The sequence below is a fragment of the Microtus oregoni genome, unplaced genomic scaffold, assembly GCF_018167655.1.
Source record: "Microtus oregoni isolate MIOR12 unplaced genomic scaffold, Mior012 000003F_ref0000135, whole genome shotgun sequence".
NCBI classification, from domain to species: domain Eukaryota; kingdom Metazoa; phylum Chordata; class Mammalia; order Rodentia; family Cricetidae; genus Microtus; species Microtus oregoni.
In genome coordinates, this window is record NW_024543062.1 from 62,711,845 (window position 1) to 62,733,209 (window position 21,365).

The 21,365-nt window shown below is 52.1% G+C and overlaps 1 protein-coding gene across 11 annotated transcripts in view; it reads right to left on the reverse strand.

The window, feature by feature from the left end:
* Nucleotides 1–4,067: 4,067 nt before the first annotated feature.
* Nfasc (neurofascin) overlaps nucleotides 4,068–21,365 on the reverse strand; it is a 162,852-nt gene continuing 145,554 nt past the window's right edge. For all 11 annotated transcript variants that reach the window (XM_041648810.1, XM_041648805.1, XM_041648806.1 and 8 more), the window contains 3 exons: nucleotides 15,184–15,315; nucleotides 12,882–12,951; nucleotides 4,068–9,853 (listed from right to left, as the gene is read on the reverse strand). In XM_041648810.1, the coding sequence (XP_041504744.1) occupies nucleotides 9,622–9,853; nucleotides 12,882–12,951; nucleotides 15,184–15,315 (434 nt within the window). In that variant the 3' untranslated portion in view covers nucleotides 4,068–9,621. The remainder of the gene's footprint in view (nucleotides 9,854–12,881; nucleotides 12,952–15,183; nucleotides 15,316–21,365) is intronic.

Genomic DNA, 21,365 nt, shown 5'->3' on the forward strand with positions numbered 1-21,365 from the left:
AAAGATTAGTCAACGTGAGCATATGGATCATCCGGTGTCCCTAGCGAGGAGCAGGCTGGGAACCACGCAGGGATAGGAGGCACGGGGCACTGGCTGTGCTCTCCAGGGGCTTGCAGCCTGGCTAGGCATGGAAGAGATGCATTGCTGTAGACCCTGGGGTTTGTGCTGAAAGCCAAGGGCGGTGGGGAGCAAGAGAGGAGAAAGCTCCCGGGACAGGCAGGACTGGGGTTGTTGTAAACAATTGGATTTGAGCATGCTGTAAAGGGCAGGAAGCGCTTCTGAAGGCAGAGTTCAGGCCGGGAAGGACATTTTCTTTTTTTAGGTAGGAGTGAGTGACAAAAAGTGTAATTACACATTGTAATCCTCACTGACCTGACCCTTACGACTGCCTGTGCTGTAGTTACAAAGACTGTCCCTGTTTTGTGCATGAGAAAATTCAGCCAAAGAGAGGGTAAGTGACTTGTCAGAGGCCACACAGCTAGAGCCCTATCTAGCTGCAGGAGCTCAGCTCTTCTGGGAGCTCGTGGTAGGTTAGAGAAAGACAGGACCTACTGCTTTGCTGCCTTGTTGGCTACTGCCCAGGTCTTCTCTTGGACACCCTCGGCTCTGCAGGGTGAAGAAGGGTGGATTGCTGCTGGAACAGACTGAAAGGTTTGCAGAATTGCCCTGGTACAATGCCCTTGAACTGTTCGTTTCGGGGTGATCTTTCAGATGACCATTCATGCCCCAAGTGTAATGGGGTGGCCTGACACCTTCTTCTGGCATTTTCCTTTACCCTGGGTACACTATCCTGCTGTTTGGGATCAGTTCCTGCACATGGACTAGGTTATAGCTGCCTGCCTCAAAGGTCTGTGGGAAAGTTAAAAGGGACCCGTTAGGGTTGAGGATATAGTTTAGTGTTAGAGTGCTTGCCTAGCATGAGAAACGCCTTGATTTTGATCCCCAGCCCTGCCAGAAAGCGAAAGAATAGGGGCCATGCACATAAAGTGCACATCACAGTGGTAGCTGTCAGCATTATTGGTTCCCCTTTTCTTAATGTGACCGTGCTGTCACCCAAAGCCCATCTGGTACCCTCTTGCCTTTTCGTCATCAGTATTACAAATAGCTCAATTCTCTGCAAGTTGCATGGCTTGAGAAAGCCAAAGGGTCTCCCACATTTTCTGGGCACTTTTGAGGGCTCCAGCCCAGACTCCTTCTTCACAATCTTCCTTTCTTTCTGGAGGCAGAATTCACCAATTTGGCCAGAACTCACTCAAAGCAAATTCACAGAGTAGGATGGCTGTCGGTGTAGAGGGCAGGAGAGGTGCTGGCTTCTCGCTCTCCCCTCTCCTTCAAGCCACAGCCAGTATCCCCTGCACGAGGAAGGTTTTTATAGCATGTACCAGAGCTTCTGATACGCTAGACCTGGGAAATTTTTAATGTCTCCCTGTTCCCAAGAGATTCTGGTATGCCTTGGGCTGGGAACCACACATGGACAGTGTTGTTCTGATCTTTCCTCTGCTTGTCTCAACTATTCCAATGCTGTATTTAGACTGCCTAAAGTCTCCAATCTCCCTTCTATTAAACAGGACCAGGACCACCACCACCATTACACACACACACACACACACACACACACACACACACACACACCTGCTATTTGTCAGCTCCCAGTCAATCCTGGGAGCTTTTAAATCCATACTGGGAGTCCTTTGTCTTAGAGTGAAGTCAGCCCATTCTGACTGCTGCTGGCTCCCTGCAGTCAGGATGGCTGCTTGGGTTTCATTGTAGTGAATTCCTAATAAGTCAAAGCTAGGGATCAAGGCTCATGTGTACTGAGTCTGGGTCAACCGTGTCCTGTTTCTCTGTGCTGGGGTCCAGACAGATCAGTAGCCAATTATGGGGTAGGGATGGAGATGAGGGTTGGGGCTGGGCTGTCGGGCCGCAGCTGTGGCTCCAAATTGCTATGAGGCCCACGGCCTAGTCCCTATTCCGGTAGGAACTGGCATCAAACAAATGGGCCCTGATGCGTTAAGTTGTGTGTATGGGGGAGGAGGGTTTGCAGTGGCTGTGCCGGCTTTTCTGCATGTAATATACTGCTGAGCAGTGGGGGCAGAATGAATTCCCTGATTGCAGGATTGGGGGCAGCTGGGAAATAGCTGGTACAGACTTAGCTCTTAATAAACATCCGAAGATGGCTCGTCTCCTCCCTACTGGGTCTGTTAAACCAACTCCAAGCTGGAGATTAGCATTTTTAATGGGCTGGGAGGCGCAGCCTTCAGGAGACAGGAATGAAGGATGACATTCAGGGGTCCCCTGGGGTCCCAAGAGAGGCAGGTGCTTTGTCTGGCCTCCATCAAATGGAGGTTAGCTTTCTTCAAAAATCCCTTTGTCTCTTCCTTTCTCTCTCCTTGGATGGTTCTGCACAATGGCCAATGGACTTCACATCATGAGGTCCACTCTGAAATGCCATTGCTTGTTCAATATTTATCTATCCAGTACCGGCAGAGAAGAAAACAGATGCTTATATTTACCCAAGCTACTTTTTTCACAGGAATGACGGTCTTACTCATCACTAACTCCGTCATCTAGTCCAGTGCCAGGCATTGGTCTCCGGAAGCAGCGATGGGGGGAAAAGATCTTTTGTACTTAGGATATTCACAGTTTAGTCAAAGAAATAGACAATCTCACACATCAAATCCCATTATGCATAGAGTAAACGCTAGGGAGGCAGCAGAGAGGGGATGTGAGTCCTGAATACAGAGCTGTTGGGGAAGACTCCTTGAGATGGTGTCACCGGAGCTGATGGCTGAAGATGTGTGAAGTTGGTGTCTCAGGAGGACTGCCTGGGCCCCAGAGTTGCAGACCAGCATAGTGAGAACCAGTGTGTGTGTGTGTGTGTGTGTGTGTGTGTGTGTGTGAGAGAGAGAGAGAGAGAGAGAGAGAGCCTAGAACTATGGCTAAAACTGCCTTCAGAGAGTCTGAGAGGAATGCTCTAGAAGGTATAACGAGAAAAGCAGTTAGAATGGCCTAGGAAGAGGCAGGGTCTGGAATCAAGTGTACAAGGCCACAAATGGGGGTGGGGTGGGGAGGGAGGTCACGTGCAGAGCTTTGGGTTATAGTCTGCACTGTGAACTCTCCTCTCAGGACTCTATCGGCTTGGACCAAGGGCGAGACAGACGCAAACCCACGTAAGAAACCAATTCCAGAGAGATTTTGTTCATTTGGGAGTGACAAGAAGGTTCAGAGGTGTGACAAGCCAGTGAGCTACCTCACCTGGAAATAAAGGTCACAGTCCAGTGAGACAGCGGCCCCTCAAGTCAGTGATCCACTGGGCGGCCCCTCGGAAGAAGAGGAAGCCAGGGGGTTGAGGCTTACTTGCTGATTCTTTGCTCAGGAGAGTTGGGTCTACATTTTGTGGGGGTCCTTTGGTCTTTGTTTCTCATTTCTACCTATGAACTACCAGTTCTCTTTCCTCCGAGCAGAATGCCCTGGCAGCTGCTTACACCAGGCTAAGGACAAAGGGGGATATGCTCGTGTCTCCCCGCGCACAGAGTGTAGGAAGAGTATGAAGAGGAGACTGGGTGCCGGTGCCGATTCCTTCCCCAGCACGAGGCTTTTTAGGTGGAGTGTGCACACAGCTACACCTAAGCAGAAGGCGTCTCCTTGACCATACACAACCCCATCTCAGTCACTCTATGTTTAAAACACAAAATCGTGCAAATGAGTTTTCCAAATAAAGACTAGCTTCTAGATGGGGCTGGAATGGCAGAATTCTATAACAGAAAATGCTGCCTGGTGCCTGTGGAAAATCCTGCGACTCCTCTTTGTTGTTGTCGGTTCTTGGTACGTAACCCAGGTTGACCTTGGTTCTTGCTGTGTAGCCCAGGTTGACCTTGAATTTAGGAACTATATAGCTCAAATCCTTGAGCCTCTTGCTTCAGCCTCCTGAGTGCTGGGATTATTTGCATGCGTCAAATTTGACATCAAAATAATCCTTATGTCCAACTCTTAGATTCACTTTTGTCATTAATCTTTTGACATCTCTCTTTCTTATCAAAGAAAAGAAACAAATCACATGACTAAAGTCCATTTTGAACAACTTTTATTATACGTTTAGTGTTCTCTATACAAAAGAAATCAGTTTTTTTTACAGTGATTCAAAAAAAATCTGAATATTTTGGCCTTTTCATTGCTCATGCAGTCAGTTTATAAGTCCATGTATTAGACAGTCCTCCATGGCCCAGAAGTCCCTGCTGAAGGTCGCACGTGCGTGACACCCTTAGATACACATCTGTCGCTGACAAGGTTGGTTAATGACAAGTAACTCACAAGAAGGGGAGGAGGCGATGTGAGAGGGATTAACATGGGCTTGCCATGGAGAGTTAAATGTGTAACCAAAGGAGAAAAAGTTAGACCAACTCGCATGTGTAGGAACGTGGGGGAGGGATGGAGACACGGGGAACACCATGGTGGAAGGCAGAGATGTGTATGTGGTTGGGGGCAGAGCAAGAGGTCCTCCAGGATCCAGCATGGTTGAGGTGGGGACCAGGACGGAAAGCGGCATGTGACAGACAGGTGACTGATAACAGCTCAGAAGGAGTTGGCAAAGAGCTGGGAAGCTGGGCAGAGGGGAAACACTGACTTAGGATATCACATCTGAGACTCAGAAGAGCAAGCAGGTCAGGTCATCTGATCTGCAGCAACTTTGAAAGAAAAAACAAAACAGGAGTGCACAAAATTCTGGATATCCACTTCCAGACTTTTGTGTTTATTGCTTCATGGAAGTCTTTCCATCTGCTGAACTCCAACTCTGCAGATCCCAGGGTGGTAAGTTTGCCTGGGCCCCCCGCTATCCCTCAGCACCTGCAGACTCTGCGGTCAAGGGCAGAATGGACAGAGACCCCCTCCATGCCCTCACTTCTGGGGAATACCGTATGCGGATGAAGCAAGAGACACCATTCTGGGGCCCAGTCCGGGTTTCACGGGAGCAAACACAGTGGGCTGGCTCATCATCCCCCCTTCTGGCCAGGGCTGCTTGTAACTCCCTGGCTGAGTTAACCACGGGCTGGCTGAGCTTGAACTAAGGAGAAGCCTTTTTGTTGTCCATTGGGAGGTTCTGGGAGCGGAAGCATAATGGTAGAGAGAGGTGGCAGGGTGATAAACAGGACAGATCTCAAGCGACACCTACCGAGGCAGCTGCGGTGGGGATGAAAGAACACTGGACACGGAGTCAGAAGGCCCTAAAGTACCCTCGCTCACCAGCTCTCCTCCCTGCATGTCTGCACCATGAGTCATTTCAATTAGATCAACTCTGAGGTTCCTTCACAAGGAGAATCCGATTCTGTCCTAAGCAAGATGCCTTGGATCTACTTTATCGCCGTCTCCTGTCTTGTGGCAGCGGCTGCTCTTATCAGCATAATAGGATTAAAAGGCATTTGGCCACTGAGTTGAAGGGAAGCTCTGCCCAGTCCACCTGTGTCCCCCCAGGGCATTGAGGCTCCTGACACGCCACATTCTCTGTTGCTGGCTCGAGACTTCTTGTTTTGAGTTGGGGACTGCTGGCATGGACTTCCTAGGCTACCTTGGGAAATTCTCATGAGGACTTTTGCTTTGGGGGGGAAAAAGGGAGCACTGTGGCCCAGCTGGGTGAACCCAACCCTGGCCATCGGCTTGCGCTGGACAGAGGCTGCTGCTGAAGGACTTGGTTGGAGGACAGACATCCCACCCCGAGGTGACAGAAATGAGGAATGGGCTCTAGGGTGACACCTGAGCAACCTGCTATCCTCCCGCTGAGAAGTGAACCTTGGCCTCAGTCACAGACCATGGAGGGACCAAGATGTTTTACCTCTGCAGAGTAACAATGAAACCGCTTCATAAATAGCAAGGAGATCTTGCTTTCCCCATCATGTCGGGGGAGGGGGCCAGGCTTAACCAGGAGCTCTCAGGAGGGGCCAGGAAATGTCTTTCTTCCTGATCTCTTCTCTACATTCTGCCCACAGGAGTCACAAAAATAAGGCCCAACCCAGAGAATCTCTCCCTTCCCAAAGTCCCCCTCCCCCAGGCCTTAGTAGCTCGTGTCATGTGAGCCAGACATGGACTCACATCCTGTGAGATGATGCATGATCTGGGCTGTTCCCTGCTGGAAACACTGCTCTGCAACAGGGTGTGTGTCTGCTGCGTGCGTGTGTGCATGTACACAGGTGTGTGGTGGGTGGGGAGGCTGTCCAGAAACTCTACAAATACCCATGGATGTTTCTATCCCCTTCTGGACACTGTCTGTTCAGGGAAACCGGGGACATGCTCTCTTATTCCCTGTTAGCTGAGTCACTGGCTGACTCTAGGTTCATTGGTCATTCCAGATCTCATAGGGAGGAAGTGGTCCCTCCTACCCTGACCTCTGGGGGCAGAGGAAATAGGCATGGGCAGGAACCAGCCTGGTTTTCCGTCTATCAACTCAGCTCTCTGCCCAAGCAGAGACCCATGTGTCCTGTTTACCATATCCCAGGCGGCAGCGGGGTGGGGGGTGGGGGGTGGGGGTGGGAGGGAGGACAGCTGATCCTGACATGTACATCCAATCCACCTCTGAACAGGAGTATTCAAAGAGGGGCTAAATGGGGGAGACAGACACCCCAAGGAAGCACAACACTGGCTGCTGAACCCCGCTCATCTTGACTGCCACGTCCCACCCAGATTTGCCAGCCCAAAGGACCAGGTTCTCCCTTGGAAGCCTCTCTTTTCTGACTTGAAGCATTCGGTAGTCTAAGCAAACAAGAACACCATGCTTCCAACGTAATGGTCACCGTGTCCCGGTAATTCATCTACGCATTTCCAATAACATCAGCCCTGTGTGGGAAGGGGCCACATCTGACCTCACTGGTTAACATGGTACTCAGGGCTCAAGCCTTGGCCCAGACTCAAAGAGCATTCAATAAACACTCAGCATCGCTGCAAGATGACCGCATTCTTCCCCTGCCCCCACCAGACAGGTGAAGCCCTAGCAGGACTAGGTATCACTTTGGGATGGCTGCTTGGGATCCAGGCGCAGGGAGGGGGCAATACTGCTCTCCTGCTGAGTTGGGGTACACTCCGGCAGGCTGTGTGGAAAGTGGCCTCTCCCCTCCCTGGAAGGAGCTGCCTCCTCCACCTTGCACCCCCACATCGCTGAGCCTGGTCTGTGGGCACCTGCCATCTCTACTTGAGAGAAACTGGTTCTTCAGCCCAGATCTGTCCCTCCTACGAGAGCTATGATCAGTGGCAGTGGGGGCCCCTATCAGCACCCACAAAGCAGTTTGAGAGAAAGGTTCATAACCTTCTCTTTATATACAGAGGAGGAGGGTACTGAGCATGCCGGCACTCCAGAACGGGGCTCGAAGACAGTCTAAGGATTTACTTTTTCCCCCAGACTCCTAAGACCAAAGCAGCCCTCTCCGGGTTGTCTGTGGCAGGGACATCTAAGGGTCCCTTCCTCTAAAAGCCTGCTGTCGGTGCAACAGGTTCACTAGCCGATGGTGCCACATGAATGAGGTCTGAGAAACTGGCCACTCTGCCCAGATCCAAAGTGTTTTCTGGAAAGGGTGGTGCCTCACTTAGGCTGACAGGCACATTTCTCCAGCCCTCCCTCCAGGGATGGTGGCCTACACCGCAGCAATGCCCTGCTGCGTTCAAGAAGAGCTAGACTGGAACCGGGGAAGGGGACCCTGAGCACACCCCCGTCCCCAGCCTTCTGCCCTTTACCCTGTCCCCTTTCACCATGAGAGCTGTCCCTCGGGCCTCCAGGCAGCAGTGCTGGCCATGGGTTGAGCCAAAGGACCAAGACACACTCTCAGGCTCAAACATTATTGGCTCATCTCTGGGATATGGTTCCTTACCTGCAGAGAGTGTGTGTGTGCCTATGGGCCTGACCTTCAATCGGATACTTATCAAGGGATGAAAGCATTGCTAATACCTCTGCGGCTTAAACATATGGCAAATGATGCTTTTGAAAAGTCTCTGAAGGGCGCAGCCCTGGTCCTGCCTAGGCCCCTAATTGCTAAAGTTGGAGGCCGTGCCAATGGCAGGTGATCCATTTGCAGTGGTCGACCTTTCCCTCCCACAGATGCCAGGGCGACACTCTGGCTCAAGATCTCCCATCTCTTTGTGTCGTTGAGGCAAGGTACCTTTGGTTTCAAAAGTGGATTAGGTGGGGATGAAGGCAGCACCTTCAGGCTGAGAACTTCAGGCCTGCGAGTGTCTCCATTCGGGTGGTGGGGGGAAGGGCAAGTGTGGAGTGGCTGCTTCTGGTCCCAAGGGGACGCTTGCATAGGCTGCCCTGGTCCCGAGACATACATCACTGGAGGCATCAAGGCTTGCAGAGTAGGGCTAGGGATCTGGGAACTGCAGGGTTAGATCAGAGCTGCGTAAGGCATACGAAGAGCTCTGTCCTTCCAGTCAGGGGCATCACAGCACTGCTAGCACGGTGCACCTCATGGTCCCCTGGTATGGATGTGTACCCTAATGAAAGGACAGATAGGCTCAGTCTGGGGCAGCAGGTCCCCATTCATATACCATGTCAGACACAACTGAGCAAGGACAGGATGGGAGGGGGAGCAGCATTGTTACCCCCAGATACACCAGCCACGCCTCTGTATCACAGGGATTCAGCTCTTCTGGGTAGCAGCGTAGACCCTGGCTGGGTGGGCAGCTGTGGTCCTCTCTCTTCCACTCTGGGTTTCACTACCAGAGACAAAAGAGGTCCAGACCCAGCGCTTTCTGTCCAGAGGTTTGCTCTGTCACCCGGGAATCACACTCTCACTTGTTTCCGCATGGGGCTCAGTCCTGCTCATCGGTACCTGTTCTTCATCTTCATCTTCCATGCAGCTCACTCTCAGACTCTCTGGCAGCAGGGGCAGAGTAAGAACGAGTAGCAAGAGGTAAACCCCACTCCCAACCAAACCAGAGTGCGGCAAGGAGTCCTGTCCACCTTCTCCCTGCCAAAAAAACACTGTCATTTTCCAGAAAGGAGCCAAACCCAGCTCAGCACGGACAAGGCCGAGGCAGATGGATGGGGAGTGGGGGTGGGGGAGGCATATGGCGAAAGGCATCCTTCGGAAACACACTGGCCTGGTGGCAGCTTGAATACTGCAGCTTGTCTGCATGTTGTGTTACGGATCAATCCTTTTTGCCCATCTTTTCGGTTCCTGGGGGAGAGCCCACTTAGTCTTTTTCCAGGGATTTTTTTTTTTTTCAAAAGAGTAAAAGAAAATGGAGACAATGGATTGGAAGGAGAAGATACACAAAGCAAAAAAAAATGAAGACAGTGAAAAGATTGTAAGCAATAGGGATGGATGAGTGTGTGCCGAGATCAAGGCTGGCCATCGCGGTGGAGTGCTCAGGGTGGCCATGAGATGGGGCAAGAAACTAGCGCACCCTCCAACGAGCGCAGCTCTAGCTTTCCCATCTAGTGACACCCACGGGCGTCGGGGTATCACTGGGAGGGGGTTGTGAATAGCCGGGTCGCCACTGGTCCTCACAGCTTGGCAGACCCCATGTTGAACCCTTGTCCCTGAAGGTGGCTGTGGCTTTGTGGTAGGTCTGCGGTCGCTTTATCTCCCCTTCTCCCCTCCTACTTGCAAAATAGTGTGCTGTGCCTGGGGCGCTCCGTCAGGCCAGAGAATAGATGGCATTGACTGGCGATGTGGCCTCGGAGCTCTCATTGCCCTCTGTCTCCTCCTTGTCCTTTTTGACTGTGTACTGGCCGATGAAGGAGCCGTCTTCATTGAACTGGCCCTCGCCACCTTCACCGTAGTCCACCAGGCTGTCATCACTCTCCTGCTGCTTGATGGTGCCGTCCAGGGATGTCTGGCTGCCTTGCAGGGGTTTGTTGTCCTCATCGCTGGCCAGAAAGAGACAGAGTCAGACCCACATGGCTGGCACAGCCTAAACCGTGTGTGTGTGTGTGTGTGTGTGTGTGTGTGTGTGTGTGAGAGAGAGAGAGAGAGAGAGAGAGAGAGAGAGAGAGAGAGAGAGAAGCGGGCTTCCTACCAATGCAGGAGGATGAGAATTGGAGATCACCCAGTGTCACCCTCTCTTGCTTAGCAGACTCTACCAAAGGGAAACTGAGGCACAGAGAGGACCGGCATCTTCCCCAAGGCAGATGACATGCTGGGAAAGATCAGGTGTTAGAGCAACACTAATGCTTTGTACCTTGCAAGTAAAAGAGGCAGGAAGTGGGAGGGAGGAGCATCAGGGAAGCATGTGAGGCCTGATGATTTGAGAAGACACTAGCAAGGCTATTAGCCCCTTCTAAGCCCTGTCCTTAAGGCCCTCCTGGGTGACAAGCGTTCTGGGCCTTGGAGATATAGTGGGAACAGCCTTCAAGCCCATATATCAGCTAGGGCAGAGGCTCTCAACTGGGGTCATGACCCATGAGTCACAACCATCAGAAAACACATATTTCCAACAGTCTTAGGAACCCCCAACCATGAACATGCTTTCGTTGCCACTTTGTAACTGTAATTTTGCTACCGAGTGGTGTCTCTGTTCTTAAGACCATTGGTACTATGTATTTGTCAATGGTTGCGACCCACAGGTTGAGAACTACTTCTCTAGGACGCTAAGGGGCTGCTCCTCCAAACCGGCGTGGCACCCTTCCTCCTGATAAAGAGACCAGGTGCTGCTGGTCACATGCCACAGGTGACACAGGCTCCCAGGCAGGAAGCAGCTATGGGTCAGCTGTGGAGGCCTGGAGGCCTGCAGAAGGAACCATGGTGGTGCCAGGGAGTCTGAGCAGGTACACCACACCCTCTGCACCCCTAGACATTCATCCTTCCCTGGATAAGCTGCCATTTGAACAGTCGGTGAGTTCTAACAGTAGCCTCGGGTAGGTGGCGACCAGGAAGGGGCCTTAGATGGAGCTGGAACAGAGCATGAACAGATGGGGCCAGCCTGCCAGGCAGCTGGCTCGGCCGGGCACTCTTCCATTCAAGTCTCTGGAAGAAAGTCCCATTCTTCTAGACCACGGTCCCGTTCCTCCCAAGAACCTCACATGCTGACGCTGGGGTCTGTGTCTGCCCAGGGCTGCATTTAGTTGAGGTACCTGGACCCTGTACAGGAATCCCCAGACCACCTGACGCAGCACTCTTGCCCTGAAGTGGCATGTGGGGTGAACATTCACCCTTTTTACTTGCTAGCCCCAAAGCATTAGCATTGCTTTGCCCAGGCAAGCAATGCCAAGATAGAAGTGGAAAGGCAGGGGCAGTTTCCTTGACATGCTCACTTCTTGTCAAGAGCAGAGACAGGTCCTGTAGTCAGAGGCCATGGGTGCTCCAGCTCCTCTTGACGGACAGGTTCTAGTCAGGTCCCAAAGCCACAGGTCCACACCTGCCATATGCTGGGTGATTGTGACCTGCTATGGTGGACTATCTGTGTGCTCTGATGGCCATGCCACAGCAGGGACGGTGGGGACAGAGTGGGGCAAGTGGATCTGAATTCAGGCTGGGTTGAGTTTGGGCAGGAGGTGGATTACAGTCAGGCTTCTTCCCCAGCATGCCACTGCAGGGCATGAAGGCTCCATTAGGTGCTCTAGAGGTCCCTGTACAGGGTCCAGGAACTTCAGCTCAGTATAGCGCTGGGCAGACAGCCTGCAGAGTCACTATGTGGGGCTCTTGAGAGGAAAGGGACCTTGGTCTAGAGGAATGGGACTTTCCTCAGGAGGTTTGAATGGAAGGACTCCTAGCCTAACCAACTGCCTGCCTGTCTGCCTCCCTATGCCTAAGACCTGCAAGGCCCAAGAGGACAGACATGGGAAGAGGCAGGCCTCATGAGAAGGGAATCCAGCTACAGGCCAAGAGCAGAGCAAGAGAGCCTTGTTCCCAGGCACATTCCCTTAGAAACTTAGCTTCTCTGACGTCCTAATTTTAGCCTTTCCCCAGCAGGATTCTTGAACTCATTCAATGCAGGTTCTAGGAGCAGAGCCTGCAGAGCAATGCTGGCCTGGAGGGAGGAGAGGTGAAGATGGAAACAGCTTATCCTGTGTTCACCCCCACTCCATCGGGCTGCACAGAGGGCATGGAGAAAAAAAAGCCCACAGTCTTTTAACTGGGAGCCGGAGGTAGCTCTCAGCCCATAGCGAGGCTCGACCCTGCCAGGTGATCCCAGGCCAGCCAGAGATGGGGGAGGAGACGCTCACAGGGATGTCAGGCTGGATGGGCAGCTGCGGCCATAAGCTGCCAGATGGCTTCCGGGCAGGCAGCAGCTCCTACCCATTGACCTGGCGCTGTTTGCCAGGCTCCTGAAGAGCAGGTAACAGAGGTGAGAGAGGAGGAGAGGTCAGAGGACAACGGCGTGACCTGTGCACCGTTAACAGGGTCGGATGGGGCAGGACTGCTGTTTTCTGATATTTTCTCCCACCCCAGATGGTCTTGGATGAGATTCCATGACCTACCCTGGCCCATTTCTGAGCTCAGAATACACTGGCCATCCAGATGGGCCAGGGACAACCTGGCAAAACCTTGCCTGAAATGTCTGTTCAGATCTGAGAGGGAGCGCCGGCGCAGGGCAGAAGCACCAGCTGGCAGCCCTGCCCCAGCACCTTCAGCGCTGCCACCAGCTCACAGAGGGGTGAGACTTCCTGGGCCACTCATTCTCTTGGGGGTTAGGAGTGGGATGTTGGCTGAAAGGAGGCCTGATGGCCAAGCTCACTTCATGATAAAGGGTCCTGGGGCTGGACGTCCTGTCCAGTAGGGGGTACCAGGGCTTCTTAGCCTCTCAGAGCGCATACACACAGCCAAATGGCTGCCACAGAGGTAAAGCAGCAGTTCCGTGGGCTGGAGGGATGTGGACGTAGTGATCCTGCGGCTGCTATAAGGGAGCCGTCTTGGGCAGCAAGGCCAATGCCCTGGGGAGGGAAGGAGATCAGTCACCTGTAGTCAAATGAGCCATCTTCTTCTTTGGGGTCTTCAGGGCCCAGAGGGACATCCTTCTTTTCTCGCACTGGTTGGTAAGAGAAAGGAAGACAGACAGACAGACGGAATGATTAAGAAGGACGTCTATTCTCCAGGGTGCTTCTGAACACACGGCCCAAAGACATCACCCCGGGGGGCTGGAGAGGTGGCTCGGTGGCTGAGAGCACTTGCTGTTCAAGCAAGAGAACCTGAGTTTGAGACTATAGCACCCATGTGAAAAGCCAGGTGTTGCTGTGTGTGCCAGTAACCCTGGAGCTGTGGGGTGGACACACAGGATTGCTGGGACTAGCCTAGCTCCAGGCTCAGTGAGAGACCCTGTCTCACAGGAATAAGGCAGAGGATGACGGAGCAGGGCGGCCAATACCCTCTTTTGGTATCTGTGTACAAGTGCACACACCCACACACACCACACCCCAGACACCATCTTGGGCTCAGTGACAAGCTTCCTTTTAATAAGGCACTATTAGTGCCCCCAGGCTCAATCAGTTGCTAAGAAGATTCTGCCTCCTTCACACCCCAAGGGGTCTTTACACCCCAGCTGGCAAACCTCTCAACTCCCTGCCATTTCTCCATCAAGTTGTCCCCATATATCAGAGATGTCATCCCTTTCTCTGCCAAAGGCAAATACCCCCTTGTCTGGCCCTTTCTCAGTTTTTTTTTTCTGCATTATAATTTTATATATTTCCTCACTGATGACAAAAGTTAGCTTTCTTCTTTTTGGTGGGGGATTGTGTTTCTCCAAAGCTCCAAGCAGAGTTGGAGGGGGGCTGCCCCCTTTGTGGGATGGAGCTGCTCTCCCATGAGCCTCTCTCGTTGACTCCCTCTCCTTATATGGCCCTCTGGGACCATGACGTAACCAAGGCCTCTCCTGCTATGATGTGGTCAGTCCCTCTGAGCTAACTGTAATGTTGAAGCCAGTTATCTTTCCCACTGTATTCTCAGTACCCAGCCCAAAGCCTGGCATACAGCAGGTGCTTGCATGAGGGGTTTGTTGATGTTTGAACGGGATAATCAGCTCACGTGAGAGCTGAGAACAGGCCACAAAACCAGTAGTTGCAGGAAGAGGGAAGACTGGAGCCCATGCCCTGGCTCCTTGGCCGCCTGTCTTCTTACTGTATGAGGTGCGTACCCCATAGTTGGAGGGAAGGGGGCTTCCTTGAGAGAACTTTCTGGAAGGGCAAAGGCAGACTCTACGTTTGTATGGTGGGTTCCTCAGGGGTCCAGGTGCCCCTGACTCAGTAGGACCTTCGTGTCTGGACCTCTATCCAGCTCTGACTTTCTCTCATGCAGAAGAAAAAGTCTAGATATGGTGGAACAAAGTCAAAGAGTTCCCTGCTCACTGAGGAATGGCATCCCTGCTCTCCCTCACCTAGCGGGGGCAGAGCTTCAGGACCCAAGGATCTGTGGGCACCGGGCAGGGAACGAGAGAGACTCCATCGTTCCTCCTCCTACTTGCTTCATCTAAGTTTGCCTGTCTGTGCCCCAAGAGAAAGGAGCATTGGCAATGTGTCTGGTGCTGGGGCTCTAGGGCAGAAGCAGGTTCAGGCTCCGTTTACACAGGACGGCTTACTCTCAGGCTGTCTGTCCTTCTGGTTATCGGCTTTCTGTCGCCTGATCCACCCTGCCACAGCCCGATGGCTCTCTTGCTCATTTGAAAAACAAATCATTATTTTCTGAAACAGGAATGGAGGGGTCCTCCCCTTTGGCACTTAAGACCCTTGGGGTACAGAAGAGACGTGTTTCTGTGGGACTTGAAGGGCCAGGGTGCCATTAGCACAGCCTGTCTCCAGCCTCTCCCTGCTTGTCCCCAGAGCTGCTAAGTCTGTGGTGACAGGCGCTGAGACAAGCCTCAGCAGGGTGTGGTTCACTATGTGGATTCTCTCGGGATTACGCTGCTTCTGCCTAGCCCCCTGCTCTCCATCTCTAACATGGCCACCCCACTTCCTTATCTCTGCCCTGACAGGGTGTCTTAATGACTCTCAAGCCAAAGAACGCCACTTGGCCAAGAAGATAGGAGGTAAGCCAAGGGAAGGCAGGCCATCTCAGTAGGAGCCAGGGTTCCTTCCTTGCCTCTCTGGAGCTGCCTAGACTGCACCATCCATTCACCAGGAGCAAATATAATTAACTCAATTTTTTTTTTCTGGTAGCTTCTAAGAAGTAGGTCAAATTTGCCACAGGCCTGAAGTTCTAACACTAAAAGAGCAGAGGCCAGAGCCCTGGATCTGGTTGGAAGGGCCTTCCCACCTGCCCCACATCTCACCTGGGTACTTGCCACCACGGCTCCTCTTGATGAAGCAGACGATGAGCAGGATCAGCACCAGAAGGGCGATGGCACACATGAGCCCGATGAACCAGCCCCGGGTGGCGATGTCTGTCTGGTTATTGGTGTAAGCTGGCAGGGAGGGTGGGAGGCAAACCATGAGCCATTGCTTGGGGAGCAGGTGAGGACGAAGGTGGGGAAGGCACACGGCTATTGGGCAGATTTGTCCTAGGGCCTGTTGCTACCACCTAGCAGCTCTCTGGCTTGAGCTACTCCGCTCAAAGGGATGAAAGAAAAAAGGTTAAGGAACCAAGGGCCAAAAGATGGGAAAAGAGGCAAAGAAAAGGATGCAGGGAGCAGAGAAGCAGCAGGCTGAGCAGGCCCTGGAGGATGGAAACGATCACTATAGAGAAGGTGTGGCGTTGCTATAGACTGCACGCGCTGGGACGGCCTGGCGGGACCGCGTGGTGCAGCGTGGCAGCACGGTTCTGGAGAACCTGTCAGGAGGCTGAGCGTGTCCACACTGCCTAACCCTGCTGGAGGACACCTTGCAGGCACAGCCTCCTTGTCCACCAGGCTTTGGCAGTGGCTCCTGGGCCAGATGGAAGTTCAGGTGGCCCAGCTGGACTGTGCGCTTTCTGACAGCAGGCAGATAATTCAGGCCCAGGTGCCCAGGTCACGCAGGCAGTGACTCTGGGTCACCTCACAGGGGATGCTCCTGGTGGGCTGTGACAAGCCAACTTGCCTTCTTTTCTGTGGAGATCATCTCACAGATCCCTTTGCGGTCTGAAGGGAATCCATGTGTGTCTACGAGCAGGAGCCCAAGAGTTTTCTGATGGTGTTTATGCTGTCCAGGGGCTGGGGATTTGGTTTGTGGGAGAGTCTGCTAAGTACCCACTACCCCTTCTTTCTGTGGACTAGAGGACAAAGTGGGTAGTTCCTGAAACACAGTATCATGGGACCTGAGCCTCAAGAAGGGAAGGCTCCAGGGACCGCCTTCCCAGGGCAATACCCAAGGAAGCCCAGAGGGGGCAGCCTGTGGAGTAAGTCATAGCATCAAGCCTCCTCCTAGGAGACACACGGGATCTGTGACACCCTGTGTACATGTTACCCTTTGCCTATATAGGATGCAGAATCAGTTTCACCGTCTTCTCAGGGCCAAGCCAAACACACTATGACAGGAAGGCCCTCCATTAGCACTAAGGAGTGATGAGCAGGCCCTCGGTGGCACCCCAGTCCTAGCTGCCCTGCTGCAAAGATGCCTTGCCCACAGGACCCGTGACTGTTAGCACCTTGATCTGTGTATGCTGGGGGGAAAGGCCCCTCCTTGTTTCCACCCCTGCTCCTGTCTGGTGTTCCTCACACAGGGGGCCCAGGCCCCACAAAGTGTTAAATATTCCCTTGCTTCAACCTCTCCAAAACTCCTAATTGCCGTGGGAGGACACCCTGCATTCCTCATCAGGAGGCTCTGACAGACAGCTGGTCCCATCACCTATAGCTCTGCATCCCTCTCCATACTCCAATCCCTCCACCACTTCCATTCCTGCCCCAGGCCTTTGCACCAACTGCTCTTTCTACTGGAAAAGATCAGCGAGTCTCTCACAATGACTTCACTGCTTAGCCCTTGTCCCCGCACTAGAGGAAGACATAGACTATCTCATCACAACGTCACGTCATCATTTTGCTGGACTTTGCTGCTCAAGGTCAAGGATTCCCCTCATCCCTCCCCCATTGCCCTCTAGACCGCCCACCCTTCCCTTGATCCTTCCTGGGACCTGGAGAGCCCGAACCTACACAGCCTCTGCAGCTGTCCCTTCCTTAGGTGTCAAAGGTCTTTTCTCCCCTCTCCCCCGCCAAGTTTACTTGGGATGCAACACCTTGGTCCTTCATTCCTGTAAGGTCCCCTGGACTCCTAGCATGTTCCATTTATTCATCTTTGCTCGTTTCTTTGTGTGTCTTAAAACACAAACCTGGAGGAACCTGAAGGACCTTCTGAGATGGCCCATGCCCTGTTCTGATCAGATGGTCCTATCATCATCTCTCACGGCCTCCAAATACTGCCCTGGTTCTGACCAAGTGGATCCACCATCTCGCACGGCCTCCAAGTCCTGCCCTGGTTCTGATCAAGTAGATCCACCATCTCTCATGGCCTCCAAGTCCTGCCAAGTCGGCTCCTCACAGGAAGCTGGCTTCACGGTGCTGTAACAGCCATGTCTCAGTTACTGTTTCGAGCGAGCTGACCTCTCCCACATCTACCTCCCCACCCTGACTCTGACCTCAGGCAAGCCTTGACTTTGAGTTGGCAATCCTTTTAATCATCCCTTGTCCCCACAGCCAACTCCACAGCTGTGAGTTCAACACTCTTCCCTAACCTGTTGGCCTGAATTTCCATGCATGTTCTACATCTAAGGGCTGTTGCCAAGCCCTCCAAAACAACCCTCACCTGATGTACCTCACCCATGCATGTCAGTACCCGGGGTGCAGCGGGGCTAGTGGGACCACTCCCACATTTCATTCAGACAATGCTTCCCTCACTTCCTGCCTGTCTGGCCTTCTTCGTGCCTTGTTCCCACACCACCTAAGACTCTAGACTGCCACCTGGCACTTTTCACATTCTCTCCTCCCTCCAGATCCTCTATGAGAGCCCCAGTCTACCCCTTCTCTGGACTAGGCTCTCACTCTCCCTATTCCACACACATGAACATTTAATTGTTTCGTTTCCAATTGTGCTGCTCCAGTCTTGAGAGCAGGGTGTCGGGACCCTCCCAGTACGCAGGATAATGAGATCACGTAATATGAGTGAGCAGTGACTACTTACAGATCAACACAGTCACTTAATCCTAAGGTAAGAAAGATAAACTGAGACCCCACACCAGCCAGTGGCCACGTGGCTCCTCCTTTCTACGTACCATGCCTAGGCAGTAGGTGAGGGGATTACTTCACTTGTGTTTGGACAGTGGCACCCATATTTTGCAGAGAGGTTGGTTTGCATCTCTGCAACGACCCGTTTGCACCCCCATCTTCCTTGTGTTTGTTCTGATACTCTGGCAGACATCTTCACGACATGCCCTTTCTCTTCAGAAAGAAGGTCATGAGGCCTGGGGAAAGTGGTTACAGGGGCAGTTTAGAAAGCAAAGGCAGAGTTCCCCTCCTGATAGTACCAGGCAAAGTTGAAATGTAGATTCAGAGTTGATAGGAAAATTTAAAAAATAAATAAATAAAAATTTTTGCGAACCTCAGACACAAAACCAACTGACGACACCTTACTACAAAGTAAGTTGGTTCCTCAAGAATAGAAAGCAGTAGAACAATAGAACGATCTCAGCTTAGATTGAGAGCAAGTCATTTTAGTGGGGCTCCAGAGGTACTATACTTGACCACCAATGCCACACTCATTGATCTGTGGAACTGGCCCAGAGATGCCAACACTATCAACCTCCAGAGACAGCATTCATACTTCCCACCTCCAACCAGAAACGACAGGAGCTGCTCTTTTTCCTAGTAAGTCCAAGTCCAAATGCCGCTTGCCCTGGACTAGAAGCATCCATATTCCAGCCTTCTAAGCCATACCTGAAGCAAGACTAGTCTTCCCTGTGGCAGCCAGAGGGACTGCCTTGGAGCAAGCTTCCATCTAACTATTCTACATACCACACTTTGCAAAATTAGCCAGCCTTCCCAGGGTTGGGCAATGTTTTTGAGACTGGAACGGAGTATACAGAAACATAACTTTCTCCGTCTAGTTTTGTCTGTGCCTTACGTTGACTGAGCCTATAGTCACCTATACTGCCTTAACCCTGGGCGGTGCACCAAAATCACATTTGGAGACTCAGAGTCATATCAAGTATTAGGCTTGGTACTAGGGGCAGTTGGCAACTTGGGGAAAATGCATTTGTCCATAGTTGTTAACCTCTCTTCAAATGGTTGCTAACAAACTCATTTTATTCAAACATAACACAAATGAGTCATTCCATGGGCCTTGGTGCCAATTCCAATTTGGGCAGATGTTAATTTTACTTCTCCCTGGAAAACTTCATGAAACCTCCCAACCTGTTTTTAAGAGATGGGAAGTTCACTAGCTAACCAGACAGTTCACTGGACTCCCATGTGTGGCTGGAGGAATCCGGCTTGGCCATACACAACAGGCTCATCATTGAAAATCACTCTATAAATGGATGAGCAACTACTATAACAGGGACGACTTTTCCTCACACACAGTGAGGCTGTCCTTCCTCAAGTCCCATGTCACCTTTCCCCATACACCCTGTCCATCCTACAGTGTCTCTGGTCTCCATGAGGTCCGCGTTGTCTGCTGCCTGATTCCAATGCTTATGCCAGCTCCAACGTCCCAGTGGGGAAGCATGGATGGGCCTGTTAGCATCTAGGGTCATGTATTTGTATCTGGCTTCAGATGCTTTAACAAGGGATGACTGAGTTCCCAGTGTGATCTTTCTGCTGAGGGTTAGAAATCCTGCCAGGATCCCCAGAAGTCCTTTCTCCTTCCTTCCTGAACCACAGCAGCATGTCATCTCCAGACTAAAGTGACTGCTTGTGGTGGTGGGGGCTCTGCTTTGATGAAACACAGAGATCTGGGGGTTTGTGTGGACTTGCCTCTGGAGTCCACCTACAGTAAACTGTTTTGACACAGGTTTGCAGGCACACGCAGACTTTAGAGACTTAGAACATTTTTTTTTCTGTGTGTGGTCTGCACACAGTTTTAGCTGGCCTAGGAGGAAGCAAGAAGCCTGAACTCAGAGACAGGGGACTGAGTGTGGATGCTCCAGCTTGCCTGAGAAGGGGTCTGGGAGGACTTGTGAATGCTACCCGCTTCTGTGGATCTTAAGGCAGGGAAGCAGACAGGGACTCTCCAGATTCAGTGCAGGGAAACACAGGTATTGATGACAATATTCAGAACCAAGTATCAGCAGCCATTATTCAACCCCCAGCCTCTAATACTGCATGCTTAATACTTGAAAAAGATTGGGCCAAACCCAAAGGGAGGGTCTGGTCCTTTTTTCCCTGGCTCTCTCTGGTCCTTATCCACAGCACCAGAGAGGCTGAGCTCTCAAGACAGGCAGTGCTGGACTCCCTAGCCTTTCTAGGATGGAGTTCTACCCTCAGGTATCATCTCTGCTTCTTACCCATGAGCTAGACTCAAGTCTATAAAGAAACAAAATCCAACACATCCAAGAGTTTGGGATCTCCAACCAGGTCAGAGTCCAGCTACCTGTTCTACTTCGTCAGCTGCCCAGACGCATGGCTTCCCGTGTAACCTAACGGCCTGGTTGGTCACTCAGATGTCCTGCCCGAGTACACCTGGCTCATCTTAAGCAAGGAGCTGCACACTCAGATTCTGTGGGCTGGACTGGTAGAGGCACAGCAGGGAAGACACACCAGGAGGGGCCAGGCCAGCAGAGGCAGAGAGAGTTGGGATGCAGATGGACAGTGGCTCCCTACAGACAAGTTCCCAGCATTGGCCTCATGTGGCTGGCCGAGGGAACGGTCATGAATATTCAAACCAGCATTCAGAAATTCACATAAATCATTGTGGGGCTCCCCCATCCTGTGCGTCTAATAACCCGCCTCTGACTAGGCCATCCCTAGAGGCGAAGGCTGATCCTTTTCTCTCTTAATCCCTTTCCCTACCTCCGCTTAGCCCCAGGGCTTCAACTTGTCTGTGTCTCTGATAGGAAAGATACACACAAACCCACACCCGCAGACAAACAAGAGCCTCTGTGCTCTGCAGATTCCCAGCTACCCCCACCAAAAAAGAAATGTCTAAGCCCGGCCCCTTCTAGGTCCCTAGGGCTCCAGGTCACCTAGCCATTTGCTCTAAAGATGATGCTTCTCTCTCCGGGCTGAAGCTCCTACAGAGCCAGACTGTCATCCTGTCCTAACATGATTAAAAATCAGAAACAACAGCCCCAAACCACTCACTTTTAGGCAGGACAAACTTGGAGTGACATTAAATAAAAACAAAACACACTGACGTTGGCAAGGCAACAACACACACATTGGTCCCAGGTTTGGATGCTGGGGAGACTTCTGAACCCAGACCCCGGGCTGCTCTCTTCCCCTCATTCTGTCTGGAGAGAGCAAGCTCCCAAACAGTGGTGCAGACCCTCTGGCATTCCCCGGGGCCCACACACACAGTGCATGCACTGAGCTCTTTGTTAGACATGGTG